At 39.6% G+C, this 23,335-nt stretch overlaps 1 protein-coding gene and 1 long non-coding RNA gene across 3 annotated transcripts in view; both read left to right on the top strand.

Annotated features, from left to right (window-relative positions):
- The first annotated feature begins 131 nt into the window (after positions 1-131).
- LOC143297467 (uncharacterized) lies at positions 132-14,936 on the top strand. Of its 2 annotated transcripts, none has more exons than XR_013057276.1 (3): positions 132-301; positions 1,020-1,217; positions 14,640-14,936. It is a non-coding gene; the product is annotated as an uncharacterized LOC143297467 (long non-coding RNA). The 2 variants fall into 2 exon arrangements; XR_013057277.1 differs by lacking the exon at positions 132-301 and adding an exon at positions 498-676.
- Positions 14,937-14,947: 11 nt separating this feature from the next.
- Positions 14,948-23,335, top strand: part of LOC143297466 (peptidyl-glycine alpha-amidating monooxygenase B-like) — a 46,144-nt gene continuing 37,756 nt past the window's right edge. Inside the window, exons 1-9 of the mRNA XM_076609865.1 lie at positions 14,948-15,208; positions 16,281-16,335; positions 17,503-17,593; positions 18,832-18,914; positions 19,701-19,778; positions 20,383-20,434; positions 20,578-20,645; positions 21,368-21,451; positions 23,067-23,143. Coding sequence (XP_076465980.1) covers positions 15,074-15,208; positions 16,281-16,335; positions 17,503-17,593; positions 18,832-18,914; positions 19,701-19,778; positions 20,383-20,434; positions 20,578-20,645; positions 21,368-21,451; positions 23,067-23,143 — 723 coding nt within the window. The 5' untranslated portion in view covers positions 14,948-15,073. The remainder of the gene's footprint in view (positions 15,209-16,280; positions 16,336-17,502; positions 17,594-18,831; positions 18,915-19,700; positions 19,779-20,382; positions 20,435-20,577; positions 20,646-21,367; positions 21,452-23,066; positions 23,144-23,335) is intronic.

Raw genomic sequence — 23,335 nt, 5'->3', positions numbered from 1 at the left:
CTGACAGCGGACCTTTGGCATACTACGGTAGCGGAACGGCTGTGTGCCGCGCGGCATAGCGGACCTGTGGCATACTCTACTAACGGAACGGCTGCTATGTGCGGCATGGCGGACCGGCTATGGCAGCCACCAACTTCATCCCGCCGTGACCGATTAGTGTCAGCGGACGTCACTGAGTTGGAGAGACAGGATGGACGTTTCGGATCTTCTCCGTCCGTTTGTTGTCAGCCGATAGTTACTGGACAGACCGTCTTGGTAACTGCGTTTATCAGTCGATGCCGCCGCGTCAGCCGTACACTGGGTGAGGTGAACCGCGTTATACGCCCTAATTTTGTTTACTGATTTGGATTTATTATTAGGCCTATTGACTCGAGTTATTATTATTGCCGGGACTGATGATAACCGGGCCGTGATACGATAGTTATTGTGGCGGTTCAGTGTTGTTGTTGTTTGTTATCTATTTCAGTGTAGGGATGCTATTCATAAGTGTCGGTTCATTTGCCACATAGATCACTCACTGTAGGCTGCATTGGGCCTGTGGTGGCTCTACAGAGTATTGTTGCACAGTCAGCGGCAAATTCAGTTCTCGGTTTATCTGACAATGCCGGCAAACTGATGGGAAACTAGTTGACCGTGATGAGTTTGCAGTCTTTCAGATTACTACTCCTCAAACTCTGTTTGTTATGTCTTGCTTTGCTTTGTCATTTAATGCTTCTTAGTAGCCGAAAATATTATGAAAAGAAAGAGACATCATGAGATACAACTTCATTGTAGTAAACTCAGTGAACTGACTCACACTGAGAAAGTTGTCTAGACTGAGCTTTTGGCTCCGGAGTGTATGTGCAACATTTGAAGATGACAGTTTAAAAAGAATATTGAAGAGAACCCAAGTAACCAAATAGAATAATCTCAATACCACAATCAGAACAGACAATGATAAGATTAAAGAAAATCCTGTAACACAGAATTTAAAATGGACGTAGCACTTGCACACTTTTTTTTCTTTTTTTTAAACTCAGGGAGGCCACCGGAAAACAAGCCGGACCCATTGGAACAGCGTTTCCTCCCCTGCGAGCCGACAGCGTGCAGGAAAGCGAGCAGACGTGACAAGAAGGGGGTAAACCCCAACCGAGGATTTGAACGAAAAGTTTTGACCGCAAAGAAATCGTGACTGCACACTACGTCAGAGGAGACATCGGGGACATGCGTTCTGGCAGGTAAGCTCCCCATTTACTTTGGAAGGTGTTTAGGTGTGTGTGAAATAGTGTGCCAGCTGTTTTGTTTTCGTCAACCAACTTCGGGCTGAAGTTTTGTTTGATGCACTTGGTTACGCAGTCGTCGTGCGCCGGTGAGGGTACGCTTGTATTTGATTTGATTTGATTTATTAGGCCTAATTATTGATTGGCAGAGAGACCAGCTGTTGTGCAGAATCGACTTCAACCGTCTTTCTCTTGGTGCAATCAGAGTTGGCTGAAAAAAATGCCCAAAACATCCCCCCCCCCTCCCCCAAGACGGATCGAGTTGAGTGATAAAAGTGACTTAATTTATAGCTTACTGATTTTTGTTTGTTGTGTTCACTCAGCAAATAAACCAGTATGAACATGAAGTGATTTCTTTAAGGGACAGTGTCGTGCTGATAAGCAAATTGAAAAAAAAAATCTTGTGGTGGAAACTCATAACACAAAAGTACTTTCCACATCCGGTGGTTGTGTACACCTACACTGCCAAGCAGTGAGTTGTTTTGAGAATATAGTACGAGTAGCTTTTGTATTCACTGTTCAGGAGAAGTAGGAAACAGTTTCCTAGAAGTAAATGCATACCATATTACAGCATGATATTATAATGTTATACTTATAGTATGTATTATATATCACATATATTGTATGTGTGTAGCATTTTGTGTCTGTGTGTGGTAAACATATTGTATGTGATTATAGATGGGAAAAGCTCGTGCTAGTAGTAGTACCAGGAAGATAATGTTTTGCGTGCAATATAATTAAACTTGATAAAGTGATTTGGTTGTGGCAAAAACCAAAATGATAATAAATTATAAAGATCGCAGTTCAGAGGTTAAAGGTCATAGCAAAAACCAAAACCATAATGAATGGTTCAGGGGTTAACGTTCAACAATATAATATGGTGTACTGAAAAAAACATAGGCTGAAGTATGAGAGAGCTTGTTTTCTCTCTCATACATTTTTGACTCACTTTTGTAAACAAAATGAGTATGTTTTAACCCGGTGTTCGGTTGTCTGTGTGTGTGTCTGTGTGTCCGTGGTAAACTTTAACATTGACATTTTCTCTGCAAATACTTTGTCAGTTGACACCAAATTAGGCATAAAAATAGGAAAAATTCAGTTCTTTCCAGTCACCTTGTTTAAAACAATATTGCACCTCTGGGATGGGCACAAAAAAAAAGAAAAAAAAAAAAAAGAAGCCTAATTATATGCAAACTGCATTTACTGTTATATTTATATTTTTTGTATTCTCTGAACTTGGCACTTTGATCTGATATTCTGACCCAACAACAAGAGCAGTCATTATTATCATTTTTTGCTCAAATAGGAACTTCTTTTGCTAAGCATGGAAGTTTTATTTATTTTGCAAACGTTTTGGTGCAGATAGTAAAAAAGGGAAATTACTCTGTATTTAATGCTAGGGGAGTTAATTTGCTTTAAACTGATCTTTCTCATCTTAAACATTACATTTTGAAATTATACGCAATACATAAAAAGCTTGGATTTTTTTTTAAAGTGTATCACAAGTGAGTCTTGAAGGCCTTGCCTCTCTTGTTATAATTAAGTTTTCACTATTTCAGTATACTTGGCTCGATTATTGTTGTTGTTTTCTAAGTGTTTAGATGTCAAGATTAGATGTCAAAGGTCAGTATCACAATAGTGTGTCATCAAAAAAACCCTAGCTGTTGCAGTATGATCTACTTTGCTAGAATCTGTTTTTCTTCTTTTCCATTACTCATGTGTTGGCATGTATTGTGGGTATCCTTATGTGGGTATCCTCCATGAGTTTATTTGGATGTCCTGTGTTGTTTGACAGTTTTGAGTTGGTATGATTTGTTGGTTCAAGTGGGTGTTACGTGTTGATATAAAATGGGTATCCTGTGTTGAGTTCATAAGGTATCCTGTGTTGGTTTAACTGGGTATCCTGTTTTGGTTAAACATAACACAAACACACACAGACACACATACGTACACCCAAACGTGCGCGCGCACACACACACACACACACACACACATGCAAGCACATACAGGTCTGCGCGTGCACGCATGCACACGCACACACACACACACACAAGTGCACTAGTCAGTGTGGCTGTGAATGGCAGAGATCAATAGAGAATCAACATCAACTCTCCTGATATCACCACAACACTTTAATGTCAATCACAGCAGTTAATTAATACACACACAATAAAACAAAAATGTCTTTGTATATGCTATTTCCTGCATCTACAGTTGCATTTCTTTTTTCTTCTTCTTTTTCTTTTTTTTTTTTTTCCGGCTGATTTTAGTGGAATGTTTTCCAGCATGGCATAGTTGATGAAACTTGTGCAGTTGTTCCTTTCTGATATTGATTGTACATTATGTCTTTAGTTTCATGATTAGTCATTTTTAGAGACATCATAAAAGCATTTTTATTTAGTAATCAATTATTTTTGATGGGCATTGTAATGGACTACAAGCTCTGTTCACAGGGGGATGCTGTGCAGTAGAAACATTTATCATTATTATAATTATTGTATTTACAGTAATAATAGTAATAATAATAATAATTTGTGTCATTATTATTGAACTTTATTTTATCATTATTATTAGTTCAAATTATGTTTTATAATTTCTGTTATTATTATTGATTATATTTGATGATTATTATTGATATTATATCAACATTTTTTAAGATAAAGACAAAGAACCTCCTGACTTGGCTTATCATAAACACAAACTCTCAGTCTGATAGCATCACACATTTTTGTTCATTTATTTCACCCCTGACTTATTCCTATGCCCACTCTCCCCTGCAAGCTCCTCCTCTCAGAGCCTTTCCAGCTGATACGGATATATACTAATATAGATGATGGGACAACTTGAAGGAAATCAGCTGCCTTTTTTTTCTTCTTTTTTTTCACAATTTAAAGATAACCCATATTCACAGTATCAGTATTCACATACATATGGAATAGGGATACTGTTACTCTCATTTACTACACATGCACTTTCAAAACACTCCTGGATGCACACACACACACACACACACACACACACACACACACACACACACACACACACACACACACACAGGGCCAAACCTGCGTGTGATGAGCTTTTAAGATCTCTATCAATGTAGCTTTAGGGAGTTGGACATAAAGGGGTGGGTGGTGGTTGAACCGAGGAGGGATGTTAAATGGACTGGGGTATTTTATGGAGGGGGCGGAGGGTGTAGACTGGCGATCACATCTTACAGGCTAGGCTTAGGGAGGTTCCTCTCCAGTAAACTATGACACACTCTTGAAAGACACAACAATTCTGATGTCAGTTTGGGAAACTATAATGGGTTAGGTTGGTATTCTTAATGCCACTCAGAACAAGTTGACTAAGTCACCTGTATGTTGAAATTCTTTGAGGAAAATTTGCAAGGGAGAAAACAGGGTGAATGCATGGGGTCTGTCTTAGACGGTCAGTAAAAATGGGGTTATCTTGATATTTATTGTTATTGATGGTTCTGCCTTTGTTCATATACATTTTAAACAGCATATAATAAGTACAGTAACAGCTGAGACTAATGTTTTTTACACACAGCCAGCAGACATGGAGGAATTTTGTGAACAGCTCTTCTGTGTGCTACCCCAATGACTCTTGACAGAGTTAAAAGGGGATGAAGAAGAAGAAGAAGAGAAATCGCTGATTCCATTCCCCCAGTATTTTCAGTTTGTTCTCTGAATTGAATATTTGAATCTTATGTTTATTTATAATTTTGATGAGCCTGATACCAATGGCTGGTTAATTCTCTTGGTGTATGAAGATATTCAAAATTCAGGCAAAAGCAAAGGTATACACATAGATCTACTTATCAAAGTTTAAAGAGAGAGAGATATATATATAGTAAGCCAGATTGTGTCTGTAGTAACCACACTCATCTGCATGCAAACTTACACTCACAAACACACGCATGTATGCATGCATGCACGCATGAAAGCATGCACACACACACACACACACACACACACACACACACACACACACACACACACACACACACACACACTTTCTCTCTCTCTCTCTCTCTCTCTCTCTCTCTCTCTCTCTCTCTCTCTCTCTCTCCATCTCCAACACATGTCAGTATAATGTTGGAGAACTTGTTGGGTTGGGCTCATCAACAGTCAAATCTCCATCTGTGTGAACACACACCCACACCCACTCACACATATACATACATTTCTGCCTGCATGCTCACACACATATATACACACATGCTGCACAAACACCCCGTCACCTATATATGTATGTGTTTTCCATCAAACAGATTCAGTAATAACTTGAGCATAAACAGTGCATGTTTAATCATGATAATAAAAGATATATATGTGTGTGTGTTAGAGAGAGAGAGAATGTGTGTGTATATGTGAGAGAGAGAGAGAGAGGGGGAGAGAGATGGGGGGGGGGGGGTGGAGGTATATGTGTATTTAAAACAATGTGTGTGTATATCTTCAAAATTGATTGGTTTGGGTGAAAATAAGATTTGATTTTCTTTTTCAAAAAATGTCTTTGAGCTTTTGACTGATCGTGTCATTGAGAGCAAGATAATGACCCTCCTCTTCTCGTTCACAAAAAACAACAACAACAAAACAACAACCAGCCAGCATAGCTGTGCAGAGCATATGTAATTAAGAATCACAAGTATTAATTGCACATGTTACACAAGAGGTAATTTGCACATTGTGCTGGCAATTACAGACAGGAAATTGACAATTGGCTATCATGACCATATACTTTATATGTGGCATGTCTGGTTCATGTGAATGGGGTTCTGTGACTCTTTTATTTTCATCCTTTTTTTCTTTCTTTTTTTTTTCTTCTTTCTTTCTTCCTTTCTTTTTTTCTTCTTTTGAAGCTGTCTTGTTACAAGCCAATAAAATAGTGTTTAAAATGTTGATCACGTTGGACAATAAATGTTCTAGATGAGACACACACACACACAACACAAACACACACACACACACACACACACACACACACACACACACACACACACACAGATTCAAGATTTAAAAAAACTTTATTACTCAACTTGTATATGTGCTCAGTGTTGCAGATGGGGAAAGTTGATGTGCATGATATTCCATTCATGTTACAGTCAGCATGTCATTTATTGTGACGACTGTAACAGCTGGCTTCACACAGTTCTTTCTATTTTTGTGATCTTGAGAGAGAGAGAGAGAGAGAGAGAGAGAGAGAGAGAGTTGCATGCATATACATATATATATATAGAGAGAGAGGGGGGGAGAGGGGGAGAAAGAGTAAAACGAGCACAGGTAAAGAATAAAACAGCTCTACCGTCATTAATATATGGCTTAAAGTTTACAAAGATGCTGAAAGAGATTAAATTAATACCCGATAATATATGGCTTAAAGTTTACAAGGATTCTGAAAGAGATGAAATTAATACCCGATAATATATGGCTTAAAGTTTACAAAGATGCTGAAAGAGATGAAATTAATACCCGATAATATATGGCTTAAAGTTTACAAGGATGCTGAAAGAGATGAAATTAATACCCGATAATATATGGCTTAAAGTTTACAAAGATGCTGAAAGAGATTAAATTAATACCCGATAATATATGGCTTAAAGTTTACAAAGATGCTGAAAGAGATTAAATTAATACCCGATAATATATGGCTTAAAGTTTACAAGGATGCTGAAAGAGATGAAATTAATACCCGATACTAGTAACAGTCTAGTAATAGGTAATTGGTCTTTGCATTTCATGATTTGGGATCTATATATGTATGTTTACACATACTCACATGCAGATAGAGAGAGAGAGAGATTTGCTGGTTTATTCTGATTTTTGTGTAATGCCATAGTCCCAAAAGAAGGGGTATGTTGGACAAAATGAACATTATCAAATCTGAGCATTGATGTTGTCAATATGTATCAATGAGAAATGATAATGTACTATGAAAGCATTATGACGCTGATTCTGAAAGCTTGATATACGATTAAGATATTTAGATATGCTGAATTTAAAGTGCATTTACATTTGCTAATGTTGTCAGCAAAGTTAAGTGGAAAAGACATGGTTGTTTATAGTATTTTCCAAGGATTAGCCTCTCTTTTATAATTATATTCTGCTGAAATGTTGGGTATACCAAAATAAAACTTACTTGCTTTGATTCTTTACATAGTGGACACAGTGAATCATGATCCATGTTAAGTCCTGTCTCTAAAATAACATGTACAGATATCAGAAAAATAAAATTTCAATGTAATCTGTTAGAGTTAGGGAAGGAGATGAATTTGTATGTGTGCTCAGTGTTGTAGATGGGGAAAGTTGATGTGCATGATATTCCATTCATGTTTCAGTCAGCATGTCATTTATTGCGACGACTGTAACAGCTGGCTTCACACAGTTCTTTCTATTTTTGTGATCTTGGCTATTGGTAATGCTATCTGTATAATGTTCGCACGATCACACGCTCACACGCGCGCGCGCGCACACACACACACACACAAAGATGAGCGTGCACATAATAATGATAATAATAATAATAATAAGAAGAAGAAGAATTTGTATATTAACTTAGTGCTGAATCTTGTGCTGAGACAAACCAAAGCACTTTCACACCACACCAGTCATTCACACGCATGCTAAGGGTTGAGACAAAACTAGACACATGCACTTTCTTTCTCTCTCTCTCTCTCTCTCTCTCTCTCTCTCTCTCTCTCTCTCTCTCTCTCTCTCTCTCACACACACACACACACACTTACACATACATCACATACAAACAGATGCATGAATGCTATGTCTCTCCTTGTCTCTCTCTCCCCTCCCTGTCTCCTCTCTCTGTCTCTCCCTGTCTGTTGCATGTCTCTCCCTCTCACTTTGTTTCTCTTTGTCATTTGCATTTGTAATATATGTGTATGTTTTTATGTATATCTGTATATTGAATATGATTATGTATTTATGTGTGTGTCTTATATATACATGTATGCTTGTTTTCAATTGTCTATTGGTCATGTGTTAGTGTATGTGTACGTGCATATAGGCTATGTGTATGTAGAACAATGTACCCTGCCTCGTTTTTTCGTTATCTTGTCCATGATTTTAATGATTACTTTGATTTTTTCCCTTGAAAGCTGCAGGTAAAGAAGCATATGGTTATTCTACTTTCCTCTTTCAACAAAATATTTATTTTTATTGTTATTGTTTTCTTTCTTTCTCTCTCTCTTTTTCTGTCACACACACTTACACCGACAAACACATACACATGCATCCCCTGTCTCTCTATATTTCTATCTGTCTCCCTTTTTTTGGACAAAGAAGCTCTTGGGTGAAAAAAAAAAATTCACCTGAAAGAAATTGAGCAAAGAAAAAAATGTTGTCAGCTCAATAAAAGCAAACCTTAAAATCCCCCCACACCTTGACAGTTCATGTAGTCAAAACAACTTCCCGTTAATGTCACAGGAAAGCACTTCTGTGTCAGGAATTGTTGTCAGCATGAATGTTTGTGCCAGCAACAATTTCTCTGCCCTCATTTCCAAATTTGTCACCATTTGGAAGTTTGTCACCAGCAACAATTGATTCTGACCAGTTGCTTCAACTGCTTTACCTACTTGCAGTCGGCAATGTCATCTTTTGTGCTGCTATGATTTGGTTGTTTGAAGACATGTTTTTGTTTGGTTGGTTTTTGTGTTGCCCTTCCCCCTTCCTTTTCTAGGGCAAGATGTAAAAAAATGATGAAGCTTCCCCTTTTTACCCTTAATTAATAGAACTTTGAACTGGACTGGCTTGAATGTGTGAACAGATGATCCCCAACAGGCACAGAAAGTTTCGTGACAGGATATATCCCGGAAGGATGGACTTAAACACGCATTAGCAAGCAACAGAATACTTACATACATTCACACACAGGCACACACACATACATGCACTGACACTCAGAGTGAGACAGAGAGAGACATAGCTTCAAAGAAATAGAGATACCAATATATACTCCTATAATGTTTAGCCAAGCGCAGTGCAGAAGTGAATTCAGTCCAACAGTTCATTCTCTCCAATTTGTCAAGTCCCTCTCAAATTTGTCATGACAAATGGGCAACAAATTGGTAACAAGGCCTGCCCCCAAAAAATTGTCACCAAGGGCAATTTTGGCAGGTGACAACGATGAGTAATACTGCACTTGAGGAGATATTGGCTGCAGCCCAACACTGACGCCTTTGTGGAGAAGTTGATTGTGTTTTGACTGCTGTGTGACCAGGATGTGTAGGGTACAGGGAAGGTTTTAGTTTAACGCAAGCTGTGCCACCTGCTGCTGTAGGTGGATGTGGCTTCTGTCATCCCTGCTGGTTACCACGTACGTGCCAGTGGCCATGTTCAGGGGTTCACAGCAGTTTGGGTTTCATGTCCTTTAGTTATTGTTTTTTTTATGTGAACTGATTTTCTTCACTGCATCATTTATTGAGTGAGGAAGTAAGAGGTTGGTTGGGAGGGAGTGAGAATGCATGCACACACACGCTTGTGCAGCGCGTGTGTGCACACGCTCACACACACACACACACACACACACATTCATTCATTTACTTGTATACATCATTGCATGCATGCTTGTAGGCTCACATGCATGATTGAACCCATGCACATGCACACATACACAGACAAATATTCACACTCTTACATGTGCATGCACACACTCGCGCGCACACACACACACTCATTCTCTCTCTCTCTCTCTCTCTCAGACACACACACACACACACACACACACACACACACACACACACACCAACCAGACATTTATCTGTTTTATCTCTCTGTCCCTATTTCAGCGACAGCTTTTAGGTTCAGAAACAGACATCTGCTGGTCAGATCCGGTCTCCAAGAGGACAGATGCATGGGCCAATAATTCTGTGTTGTGCCACTTAATATATAATAATGATAACATTGGTAATAGTACGCTTATATTGCGTTTTCAAAACTAAAAAATGCTCTACAATAACGCATCAGTCAGACACAAAGCACGCAAGAACCCGGATACATCATTGACGTACTCATATATGTCACACACACACACTCTCACACACACACACACACACACACACACACACACACACGTCACTTGCTCTCTCTCTCTCTCTCTCACACACACACACACATGCATGCGCGCACGCACGCACGCATACACACACACCATTCTTCACCCTCTGCCCAATACTGTTCCCACCACCACGCCCCGCCTTCCACCCCCCAACCCCCCCCCCCCCTTTTTTTTTCTTCTTCTTTTTTTTTTTCTTTCCGTCTAATATCACTTAAAGTGGAAGACGTTAAACTGAAGACTACTACTACTACTACACACACACACAGAGCTCATGCACATACACACACACAGCACTCATGCGTGCGCGCGCGCACACACACACACACACACACATGCACACATGTACGCACACACATGCACAGACATACATGTACACATGTCTTTCTCAGACATTGGTTCAATTCGCAGACCAATTTTAAGTTTGATTTTCTGACTATTATCCAATTCATTACAGACTAAATATTGCCCTAAAGTCAAGCGCACATGTTATGTGACAATTAAGCATATGATTTTTTACTGTGATTTCATGAAGCCTTGCCTGCACAAAATAGTGTCTTCACAAGTGACTGGGAATGTGGATGTTCTTGACTTTTTGCATTCATTATCAGTCGTTTTGCTGTTAGATTAATGACTTCTCTTTTATGAAGTCCATGAAGTAGTTTTCTGTAACTGTACTTAAATATTTATTTCAAATTTCACCCTCCATCTACCGGGTTTTCCCCAACTCACCATTCATCCCTCTCCCCCCTCCTCTCCTGAACGATAACAATCAAATGTAAAAATTGATACTCCAACAAACTGTCTACAATCACCAGTATGTGTGATGAGACATTAAACAAAAGTCCTCCTTCTCCTCCATGTACACATGCATGCCTGCTTGGAATTTGGAAGAAATAGATATGGCTCCATGCAGTACAAATATGGAATGGAGTGCCATGATTATGAGAACCTAGAAACAGCACATGAATTGCGTGCTGAATTGAAAGTTTGTGGAAGTGGGCTGGAAGAGAGGTTGTGATTCTCTGTTTTGTGCTAGAGTGTGTCTGTGTGTTTGCGTGTGTATTTGTGTGGTGTTTATTTGTGTTTGTGTGTGTGAAATCTGTGTGTTTGTATCTGTGTGTCTGTGTGAGCAATGAGTGTGTTTTGAGTAGTGTGTGCTTGTGATTGTGTGTGTTTAGTGTGTGTGTGTGTGAGTGCTCTTGTGTGCGTTTATGTTTTAAGTGTGTGTGTGTGTGTGTGTGTGTGTTTTGCATCCCTGTACACAAGTGGAATGTATATGTATGCCCATGAACACATAAATGTGCCAGTTTCACGTGTCAAATATAACCATATAAATGTATTTAATCTTGGTGTTCATTGCAGATTTTTTTTTCATGAATTATGCAAAACATGGCCAGGGTTTTAGTTTTGTTGTGACTGAGGAGTCAGTTTATCACCTGTAGGAAAATACTGCTAAGAACATGATGAATCTCTGTCTGTCTCTCTCTGTCTCTCAGATATGATGTTATAAGTCTTCTTTTTACTTTTATGATCTGTCTTATGACACATGCACACACACACACACACACACACACACACTTAGTGATGGCTTAGAGGTAACATGTCCACCTAGGAAGCCAGAGAATCTAAGCGCGCTGGTTCGAATCATGGCTTAGCTGCTGAAATTTTCTCCCCCTCCACTAGACCTTGAGTTGTGGTCTGGACGCTAGTCATTCGGATGAGATGATAAACTGAGGTCCCATGTGCAGCATGCACTTAGCGCATGTAATAGAACCCACGGCAACAAAAGGGTTGTTCCTGGCAAAATTCTGTAGAAAAATCCACTTCAGTAGGAAAAACAAATAAAAACTGCACGCAGGAAAAAATACAAAAAAATGGGTGGCGCTGTTGTGTAGCGAAGCACTCTCCCTGGGGAGAGCAGCCTGAATTTCACACAGAGAAATCTGTTGTGATAAAAAGAAATAGAAATACAAATACACACACACACACACACACACACACACACACACACACACACACACACACACACATATATGTATATAGATATCAACGATTTTCCCTTTCATACAAAGTAATCATACAGTCTCATCACTCTGCTCTTTACAGTGTATCCCGGTCATTACAAACAGCTGTTGCCAAAGCAAAATGGTGTATGTACGTTATAAATCTGACCACAAAGACAAAACTCATGCTTAGACCATGAGGCAAAAGCATAAAAGTTTGACTAACAATTCATATTTATTTGATAAGGATTTCGAGGTTATCTTTACGCACACATATAGGCATGCTTACGTGTGTGTGCATGCGTGCACGCATACAGACACAGACACACACTCTCTCGCTCTCTCTCTCTCTCACTCTCTCTCACTCTCTGTCATGTGCACACATACACATTCACATACACTCACACACCACAAGCACATACACAGTCATCCAATATCACTTACAGCAGATGTTAAAGAATGAACTCACATACACCCCCCCCCCCCCTCCACCCACCCACACACACACAGACACACACACACACACACACACAAACGCGCGCACATGCGTGCGCAAAACAAAAAAACGCCAGCACATTCACATCCACGTTCACTCTCTGTCTCTTTCTCTCTCTCTCTCTCTCTCTCTCTCTCTCTCTCTCTCTCTCATTCATCTGATATTACTTTCAGTAAACGTCAAGCTAAAAAATGAATGTACATGCACACACGCACACACACACACACACACACACACACACTCACTCACTCACTCACTCACTCACATTCACTGTCTGTCTCTTTCTCTCTCTCTCTCTCTCTCTCATTCATCTGATATTACTTTCAGTAAACGTCAAGCTAAAAAATGAATGTACATGCACACACGCACACACACACACACACACACACACACACACATCATATTCAAGACATTGTTCCCACAGTCATATGATGTAAGTGCATGGGCTCCTGAAGTGTCAGCTTCCTTCATAACCACTTCAGGCATCTTCATGAAAAATTCAGCTTGTAACCAGTATCTGTTTTGTACCAGCCACAGTGTTGAAGTGGTTAGTGTTGGGGACTGACGATTGGGTGGACACAGGTCCGAGCCCCTTCAGAGATGGGGTTTTTGGGGGATTTGTTTTGCCTGTGGCTGGCTTCTTCCCTTCTTTCTCTCTGCCTGGTTGACACCAGGATATATTATGAGAGTACAGTCTCCACAAGTAGTCCCAAACCAAAATGGACCTCTGTTTAACGGTATTGTCAGTCATCACCCATATCAACATTAATTATCACTGAAATATAAAAAAACAAAATGTCCCAAAATCTGTCCTATATCTTATTCACACTTGGTATCTGTATTTTGAGATACTTAAATCAGATAGAAAGCATGGATTAGCTTGGTGTTTAAGAATTAGAAATATACAGGGTTCAGAAAAAGTTAAGGAACACTTCACAAAAGCAGATATGTTTTCATAAATAGTTAAAAATAGTCGAGAGATGATTCAAACAATGCAGACTGTATCTGGTTTGCCACTGCATTGTCTCTCATTGAATACACTTGTGTTTTCAGCACACGCACACTATAAACAGCTTGAAAAAAAAGTTTGAAAATTGATGATTCAGTTGAAAAGAATTACAGCTATTTAGTGGTTTGCAGACCACAGCTGTGATTTTTCATTGAAAAATAAATGAAGTACATATGCCAGAAAGCACTGTGGCTATGAATTATGTTATCTGCTGAAAAATCAGCAGCATTTCAAGTTCTCAAATGGTCTTTAACTTTTTGTGAAACCTGTATTTTTGTCAGTTTGGCTGGATGTTGTCCTTAAACATTTTGGAATTTTGGACATTGCCAGTACTTCTGGTCTTAAGGAGTGGGGTGGGTTTAGTGACATAGCTGACAGAGATCTGCCTCAAGGAAGCAATGTGTTGTCATGTGTTTGTGATGACAGACAAACTGGCCTTTGGTTCTAGGATTTTTATGGTGTGAACCTGGGAGGCACTCTGTAGAATGAAAACTGTCACAGGGTTTGGTGTGTGCAGGTTTTTTGTTTGTTTGTTACTGTTACTTTTTTTTCAGAGGGTGGGCGGTCTGTTTTCCCCTTGGTTGGGTTCATTGTATGTAGATTTGCATTGTTTTGCTTTTTGTAACTTTGTTAAGAAAGTTGAATCTTCATATTTTGCTTGGACAATGTTTTGACTTTTACTGTCGCTATAGATGGTTATCAGCATTTCAGCAGTTAGTTCTGTGTTCCACCCCCACCCTCTACCCCCCCCCAAAAAAAAATCATTCATATTTGAAAATCTTTGTCATGTGTTTCAGATCTGACTGAACCATGAGGAGAACAGGATAGCCCCAGTCAGGAGAAAAGCATAGTTCCAGATTGTCAGGAGAAAAGCATAGTCCCAGACTGTGAGGAGAAAAGGATAGCCCCAGACTGTGAGGAGAAAAGGATAGCCCAAGACTGTGAGGAGAAAAGGATAGCCCCGCACTGTGAGGAGAAAAGCATAGCCCCAGACTGTGAGGAGAAAAGCATAGCCCCAGACTGTGAGGAGAAAAGCATAGCCCCAGACTGTGAGGAGAAAAGGATAGCCCCAGACTGTGAGGAGAAAAGCATAGCCCCAGAGAAAAGGATAGCCCCAGACTGTGAGGAGAAAAGCATAGCCCCGCACTGTGAGGAGAAAAGCATAGCCCCGGACTGTGCAGAGAAAAGCATAGCCCCAGATTGTAGTATTGTTCTTCTGCCTGGACACAAGATGGTGCCATGTGTGGTGCTCCTCTGTATGGTGCTGGGACTGGCAGCTTCAGCCACCGTGAACAGTAGAGATGAAGACAGTGCTGGTTCCGTATACCACAAGGACATCCTGATGAGACAGGCCAAACCTTCCCAGGTAGCATTTTCTTAAATCCTGGGACAAAAAGATTCTGGTTAATTTTGGGATGTTTTGTTGTTTTTTATTCATAGAGAGAGAGAACAAGAACAAGAACAAAAACTTTAATCTCCAGGCCTCCAGCCCCTAGAAAGAGGTCAAAAATACACAATATGGTGATCACGAAGCGACAACAAAATGTAAAATAGATACTAACTTAAACCTGTAGAACGAAAGTGCTTCTTGTGCATAATAAATTCTGAATTTCTTCATTGCTGTCAAAGAATTCCTGTCCTATCTTCAGGGCATTAAATATATAAACACAGAGTTTACGAATACTGTAAACAGAACCATTCTTCAGCAAGTGAACATACGATTGACCTTCAGAGTTCAGATGTTTTTGCAACAGGTTATTGTAAAGGACACAATTGTTTATAAAATGGTTTTCATCTTCGACTACGTTACAACGTTCACATGCGTAATTTGAATTACATTTGAATGTTCTCCTGAAAGAGAGAGAGAGAGATAGAGTGTGTGTGTGTGTGTGTGTGTGTGTGCATGTCCATGTCCATGTCCAGTCCATATCTGGGATTCAAACCTGTGGACACTCGCTTCATAGTCAGGCGCACTAACACTCGGCCACTGCTCAACCTGGAATGTTCATTTTTACATGTCATATTTTGTGGACGTTGTAACTGACAATATCTGAACACATTTCAGAACTTGAGACTGACTGTTTAGAAGTGTATTTTGTAGTTGTTATTGATAACACTGAGCACACTATGGTGATATTAATAACACCGAGCACATTATAACAATAAGAAACATTACATTTACAGACTATGAAAAGGCAGTGCATCAAAATAACATACAAAGCACAACATACAACATTGTACATAGTGAACTATATGTGGATACACATTATCATGCATGCATGCATTCTCACATATATATATAACACATAGTTAAAGGCAGTTTTGAATAAATGGGTCTTGGGGTTGGTTTTGAAGCTAGGAATGGGCTGTGAATGTCTTACTCTATATGGCCATGAGTTCCACTGGGTGGGGATGATTAATAATGAATGTTGTTTCAGCCTGACGCTTACTTGTGCACTGGTTACGATGTGGAGGAAAGTGAAACTTATGTAGGTGAGTGACTGTATTAACATTACAATGTTTTTTGTGTGGATTAGTTTGTTTGGAAAAAAAAAAGTGCAGTTTGTCTGATTGTTCAAACAAACATTAGCAGTTCTTGTTTTTTTTTGTCTCTTAGCTTTTCCATCAGCATGACAGTTACAATAGGGTTTTTTGATGGACATACAGCTGTCAAAGTTAATTTGTGAGTGGCAACTTTCTTGATTTTTTTTTTTAACCCATTGACTGCTTGACCATAGTGAAATGAGATCAGTGTGACCTGATTTTGAGATACATTTGTATTTCTTATTATCACAGCAGATTTCTCTGTGTGAAATTCGGGCTGCTCTCCCCAGGGAGAGCGCGTCACTACACTACAGCGCCACCCATTTTTAAAAATTATTTTTTCCTGCTTGCAGTTTTATTTGTTTTTCCTATCGAAGTGGATTCTTCTACAGAATTTTTTGTCAGGAACAATCCTCTTGTTGCTGTGGGTTCTTTTACGTGCACTAAGTGGACCTCAGTTTATCATCTCATCTGAATGACTAGCGTCCAGATCACTACTCAAGGTCTAGCGGAGGGGGAGAAAATATCGGTGGTTGAGCCGTGATTCAAAGCAGCGCGCTCAGATTCTCTGGCTTCCTGGGCGGACGCGTTACCTCTAGGCCATCACTCCACATAAACTTCATTTTGGGTACTTATCAAAGGTGTGATTATTTATCTGATCCAAAGTAATGCAGTCCCAAGAGGAAGAAGTCCAAACAAACAATGCCAGATCATTCATCTTATCTCTGTAAAACATACAAAAACTAAACAAAAATGATCAGTAACACCAGCACTTCAGTGCGCAATTGACTTAAATGTTTTGTTTTGAAAACCTGATGCGTTTCTTTCGGTCTGTTGGAATAGAGTGAGTCATTGTAGCAATTGTCATCAGTTGTTTTAGTGGTGCCGCTCTTTGTGTGTATGTATGTGTGTGTGTATGTGTCACGTGTGTCTGCATGTGTGTGTGTACGTGTGCATGTGTGTGTGTGTGTGCATATGTCATGCATACATGTCAGTGTGTTTATGTACCATGCATGCATGTGAACATTGGCAGATATGTGTGTCAGCATGCAGTTGCTAATGTGCATGAAAACACCCATGTAAAAAGTTGAGTGTGTATGGTGGCTGTGGTTTCAGTGAAGTTTGAGGCTCTGGCCAATGCTGACACCGCCCATCACATCCTGATGTACGGCTGTGAGGACCAGGCTGCCAGTTCTGATGACATCTGGTAGGTTCAGATCGTAATGATAATGATAATAATAAATGATAATGAATCATTTTTACATGGCATATAATCTTGTGTAATGCTGTGCAATATTCACTCTTACAGTTAACCCTTTCACCACCAGTCAATTTAGAGTGCAAAATTCCCTTGTGCTATTTACACAGAAAATAAGGTGTCTAAGAATAGCTAGGGATTCCCCCTGCGATGTGTAGAAAATATGGCCTATTCTACCACCAAACATAAAGAGCAATAGGTTCATGGATAACAGACCCATGATCTGGTCACCCTTCAGTGACATGGGTCCTCTACCTAGCTGCTGTGTAAATGCGAGTTTGGCAGTGAAAGGGTTAACATACTAACACCACACACACAGAAGTGAATGGTATGGTGGTAGAGGATGGAATGTTACTGCCACTTGAAAAGCTTTTATCTGTCACCCTGTCTCTTGGGAAATGTGTTCACAGCTGTGATGTTGCTGCTGTTGGTAATCTCATGTGTAGTTGTCAGTTTTACATCTTTTCTCTTTAAGTGATATTTGACAGGAAAAAGAAATGGGGAGGTTGGGTTGGTGCAGGAGAAGAGAGCGACGGGAGTGGGAGGGTGGTTAACTTGTTGAACCATGCACCGGAGCACTGTGGGGGTTGAAATTTTTCGCATTAAAACGGTGTCCACATTCCCACATATGCATAAAACACAAGCCAAGGGAGTTAACTTCTGCAGTTTTTTTCCGGCAATTTCCAGGTATGTCATTTTGGAGGGAAAACTGATTGATTTCAGTATTTTTTTTCTGCTTTTTTTCACATCAGTATGACAGGGAAGCCTCCCAAGGCTGTAAACTCCTTGGGGTTAAATAGGTTTAAAAATAGCATGTAAACCCACACAATGTTAAAGAAAAGGGGGGTAATGAAAGGAGAAAGTTATGGAACATAAGCAGAATGATGAGAGAAAAAAAAAAGAACCTAACATCAGACAGCAATAACAAATACCCTGTTGGACTGTGCAGTAAACCTTCTGAAATATCAGTTAAATTTGTGAGATTGTCAAAAATGTGTTCAAGCGAACTCTGCGGCAACTTGAATATTATGTTTTTTATGAGAAATAGGCTCTCCGAATCACTTTTTCAGACTAGCATTCAAATATGATGTCTTTGCTTGAAATATTAGGCTCTCCACAGATGCATTTCACATCTCTGCTGAATTTAGTCACAACAAAAGTGTTGAAACATGTGTGTGTGTTGTCAGGAATTGCCCCCCGGTCTGTCGGGGCAGACAGCAGATCATGTTTGCCTGGGCCAAGAATGCTCCCCCCACACAACTTCCTGATGGTGGGTTCAGGTGTAACAGCTTCAGACTAACCCCTCCCTCCCCTCTTTCCCCCCCCCCCTTCTCCCCCCCCCACTTGGTTTTACCCTGGGGTCTTTCTTGGCCTGCCTCAAATGAACAAGATTGACCCGTCCCAGTTGGAAATTACCTCCATTTATTTGGGTTTTAATCAAGCTATTAAAAAAAGACAGAGGGTCATTCTGGGCTATCCTGTACTGTTCTCCCCACCTCTGTTACGATTTAACGGAAGTAAATATGTGGTGAAGGAGGGGTGGAGGGGGGCCGGGGGTGCAGGGGGGGGGGGTGGGGGTCTTTACATAAATAGCTTATATTGATTTTAACTGTGCCAAATTTACCATTTTGGGTCATTTCAAGCGAGGATAGAATGACCCCCAAATCAATTACGAAAGGATGAGCTTAAATAAATGTAGGGAATCACTTCTGACTGGTTGGTTTACCCCTGTGGGACATTCCAGGCAAGTCTGAATAACTACTGGGGTTTATCTGGGTCAGTCAGATTTTACCTCCGGGTAAAAACCAAAAAGGTACAATTATTTAATTTTCACTCAGTTTTCATTCAGAATGAGTCTTTGCTGTCTGGATGTTTATATTCCACAAATATTCCAGCCACTATGTTTAAGATATATATCTATATTTATGTATGTCTATATAACTATATATGTATATATATCTAGATAGATATAGATAAATAAAGATATTTCTGTATTTAGATGTTTTCCTTCTGTTTTTATTTCCCTTTTTTTTCTTTTTTTTTTTTTTTTTTCCAGGAGTGGGACTCAGAATAGGCAAGATGACATCAATCAAGAAAATTGTGATGCAGATCCACTATGCTAAATCATTCAAAGGTAAGTTCACGTGGCAGTGGTTTGAACAGTTGAAATGTTAGTCCTGGTGTGGTAGTTCAGTAAACAGGTCACAGAGTTAGTAAGTTCACGTGGCAGTGGTTTGAACAGTTTAAATGTTAGTCCTGGTGTGATAGTTCAGTAAACAGGTCACAGAGTTACTTTTTGGGATCAAAGTGGTCCTTCTGATTTAAGAAAATGGGTTGTGTCATGTTCTATATCATACTGTTACTTGCATCTTGAAGGAAAAGCAAGATAACTCATACGTTTAGACACACACACGCTGCCCTTTACTGGGGCAATGCAGAAACTGGAAGCAATTGTCTGCATTGTCCCAGGAGTTTTTGTTTTTTAGAGTCATGTACAGGGGAGTTTTAATAAATGGTGTGGACAGTTATGACACTTTCATTTTCTGCTTTGTCTTAGTTTTTGTATGCTTTTAACAGACACATATAAGGGATTTTTTTCTTTTTGATACAATGATAGCACATTATTGGATATGTTGATACTTGTCTGTTGCCAGATAAATTATAGGTGTTATGTGTGAGTGTGGCAGGAGCAGAGTTCTGGTTGTGATGCTTTGGTGATGATGGTTGTTGTGTTTCAGAGGATGAACCTCCAGATTCGTCTGGTATACGTCTCCATCTATCCAAGAAAAAGTATGTATTTTTTGTGTGTATGTGTGTGTGTGTGTGTGTGTGTGTGTGTGTTTGCATGATAGAGAGAGAGAGGGAATGATAGAAAAGAATGACCATGAAAGAGACAAATGAAGCTGATGATGTGTGTTGTCGTGATGTTGCAGACAGCAGTATGTGGCCGGCGTGTTTCTCCTCATGTCCTACAACTTCATCGTCCCTCCCAACCAGGAAAGTAAGTGTTCAGGTGAAGTGGTCAGATCACTTCGGTGTTGGACTTACGATCCAGTGATCAGGATCAGAGGCCCTGTTTCAGCATGGTGTGTCCTTAGGACAGGCACTTTACTCAGATTTTTCACTTTGGTGTTGGACTTATGACCCAGTGTTCATCATGATCATCAGAGTTCATTCCCCATTTCAGCACAGTGTAATGTCCCAAAGAAAGGCTCTAGTCTACACTCTTTATTTTCATTACATTTATGGCTCAAGCTCTCCTAATTATAGCGATCAGAAATTGATTGTCTGTTCATTTTCCTTTCAGCAAAGTATGTGTTACATATATTTTTCCTCTAGTAATTTGCAAGCTAGAATTTTTTTAATTAATTTTTTTTATCTTCCATAAGCGAAAACATTGCTTGGCAAAATAGAAAACAAAATACATAATAATGCTTGGTACTGAAGGGGTTAGTTGTGCAGCATCTGGTGTTTTGACAGCACATTTAAGTGTGTGTGTATATAGATATATAAGTATAAATATATGTATATAAATATATATATCTATACATCTTTTTTTTTATTAAAAATATGTCTCTAAAGTTTGTAATGCACATCACATGGGAGAATTGTGCGGTGGTTAGGTGTGCAGCAGGTGTGCTAAAGGTGACAAGTGACGTGGACTGTGTGCTTAGGTGTGCAGCAGGTGTAAGAGAGGTGACAAGTGACATGGACTGTGTGCAGAATACCACGTGGACATCAGTTGTCAGTTCAAGAAAGGCTACAGCATGTTCCCTTTCGCCTACAGGACACACGCCCATGGCCTGGGTAACTAGCTGCACCTTTCTTGATAATAATGATAATAACAATAATATGATAATGATGATGATGACAATAATAGAGAGATGATGACAACAATAGTGGAGTGATGGCCTTGAGGTAAAGTGTCCGCCTAGGAGAATCTGAGTGTGCTGGTTTGAATCACGGGTCAGCTGCCGATATTTTCTCCCCCTCCACTGGACCTTGAGTGGTGGTCTGGACGCTAGTCATTTGGATGAGACGATATACTGAGGTCCTGTGTGCAGCATGCACTTAGTGCACGTAAAAGAACCCACAGCAACAAAAGGGTTGTTCCTGGCAAAATTCTGTAGAAAAATCCACTTCGATAGGAAAAACAAATAAAAATGCACGCAGGAAAAAAGAAAAAGAAAAAAAGGGTGGTGCTGTAGTGTAGCGAAGCGCTCTCCCTGGGGAGAGCAGCCCGAATTTCACACAGAAATCTGTTGTGATAAAAAGAAATAAAAATACAGATAATAATGATAACAATATTAATGATGCACACTGATGCTTACACCTCCCATACATGTATCAAATTCACCATACAAGAACAAGCATGTGCACATAGAAACACACAAAAAGAAACACGCCCATGCATGCACGCACACACAGCCAGCAGAAATTCAAAAAGCATATTTGTCAATAAGTTGGTAGACAGAATGGAAGAGATGTATTTTGAGAGACTTTCAACTGAACAGGGAAGTCCGCGTGACAATTGAGAAGGGCAGTTTGAAAAATGCTACTGGGAAGAAAAACTGTGCCTTCTTTGTGCCTGGCTTGCTTATGTCACTTGTGACCTGACATAAAACCAGTTTAATATGTTCTTAGTTAAATCCTTGACTGCTGAACAAAGAGATCAGTGTTGCATGATTTTTTGGTGAACTTTTAAATGGTGTAACTGACTTTTTTCTGAATAAAAAGTGATGTATTCCGAAGAGGAAGAAGTCTATATAAACAATGATGACATTTAAAAAAAAATTTATATTCCAAGTGTTTCTTTGTAGTTTATACAGGGTTCATAGAATTTAAGGACCATTCATGATAGCAGGCATGTTTTGATGAAATAAAAATTTTTAAAAATGAGGGATGATTTGGATTATGCAAGCTGCATAAAATTGTCTATGTCTAACACTGGTGTTGCATTAAATACACAAACGGATGTTTCAGACACAAGTACACCATAAACAGCTTGAAAAATGATACTTTTTGAAAAATTGTTGTTTTGACCAAAAATTTACAGCTATTCAGTGGTTTATAGATGTGTGTTTTTACATTATAAAAGAAGGAAATGCATGTACAAGAAAGCTCATCTGGTTTTGAGTGGTGCTCGTCACTTTGGCCAGCATACACAGCTGTTTGACAGAAAAACAGCATTTTTTCACTATGCCTCTTTGAAGAAAACTATACAAGTCCTTAAGTTTATGAGAACCTATTTGATAGCAATTTTTTCCCCCCCAAAATTCAACATCATTCCACCATGCCTATACGAAAAACACTTCTAGAAGTACCCAAATTGTCCTGCACTTTTTTGAGAACCCTATATGGATAATGATTTTCTACACATCATGGACATGAGAATGTTTAAGAGTGACTGTGCTGTTGACAGGCAGCGTGATCACAGGCTATCAGTACAACGATACTGGCTACCACCTGATTGGCAAAGGCAACCCCCAGTGGCCCCAGGTCAGTCTGTCTCATGCACATTCAAATTCACACACATGCATATATACATGCACTCACACATGCACACACACACACGTATGCACACAGACACACGTATGTATGTGCAAGCACAAACGCATAAATGGGCATACAGGCATGTACGCACATATTGACACATGTGCATACACGCACACGCGCACGCACACACACACA

This window comes from Babylonia areolata, chromosome 22, assembly GCF_041734735.1.
Source record: "Babylonia areolata isolate BAREFJ2019XMU chromosome 22, ASM4173473v1, whole genome shotgun sequence".
In the NCBI taxonomy this organism is placed as follows: Eukaryota; Metazoa; Mollusca; class Gastropoda; order Neogastropoda; family Buccinidae; genus Babylonia; species Babylonia areolata.
This window is presented reverse-complemented; position numbering and strand designations above follow the sequence as displayed.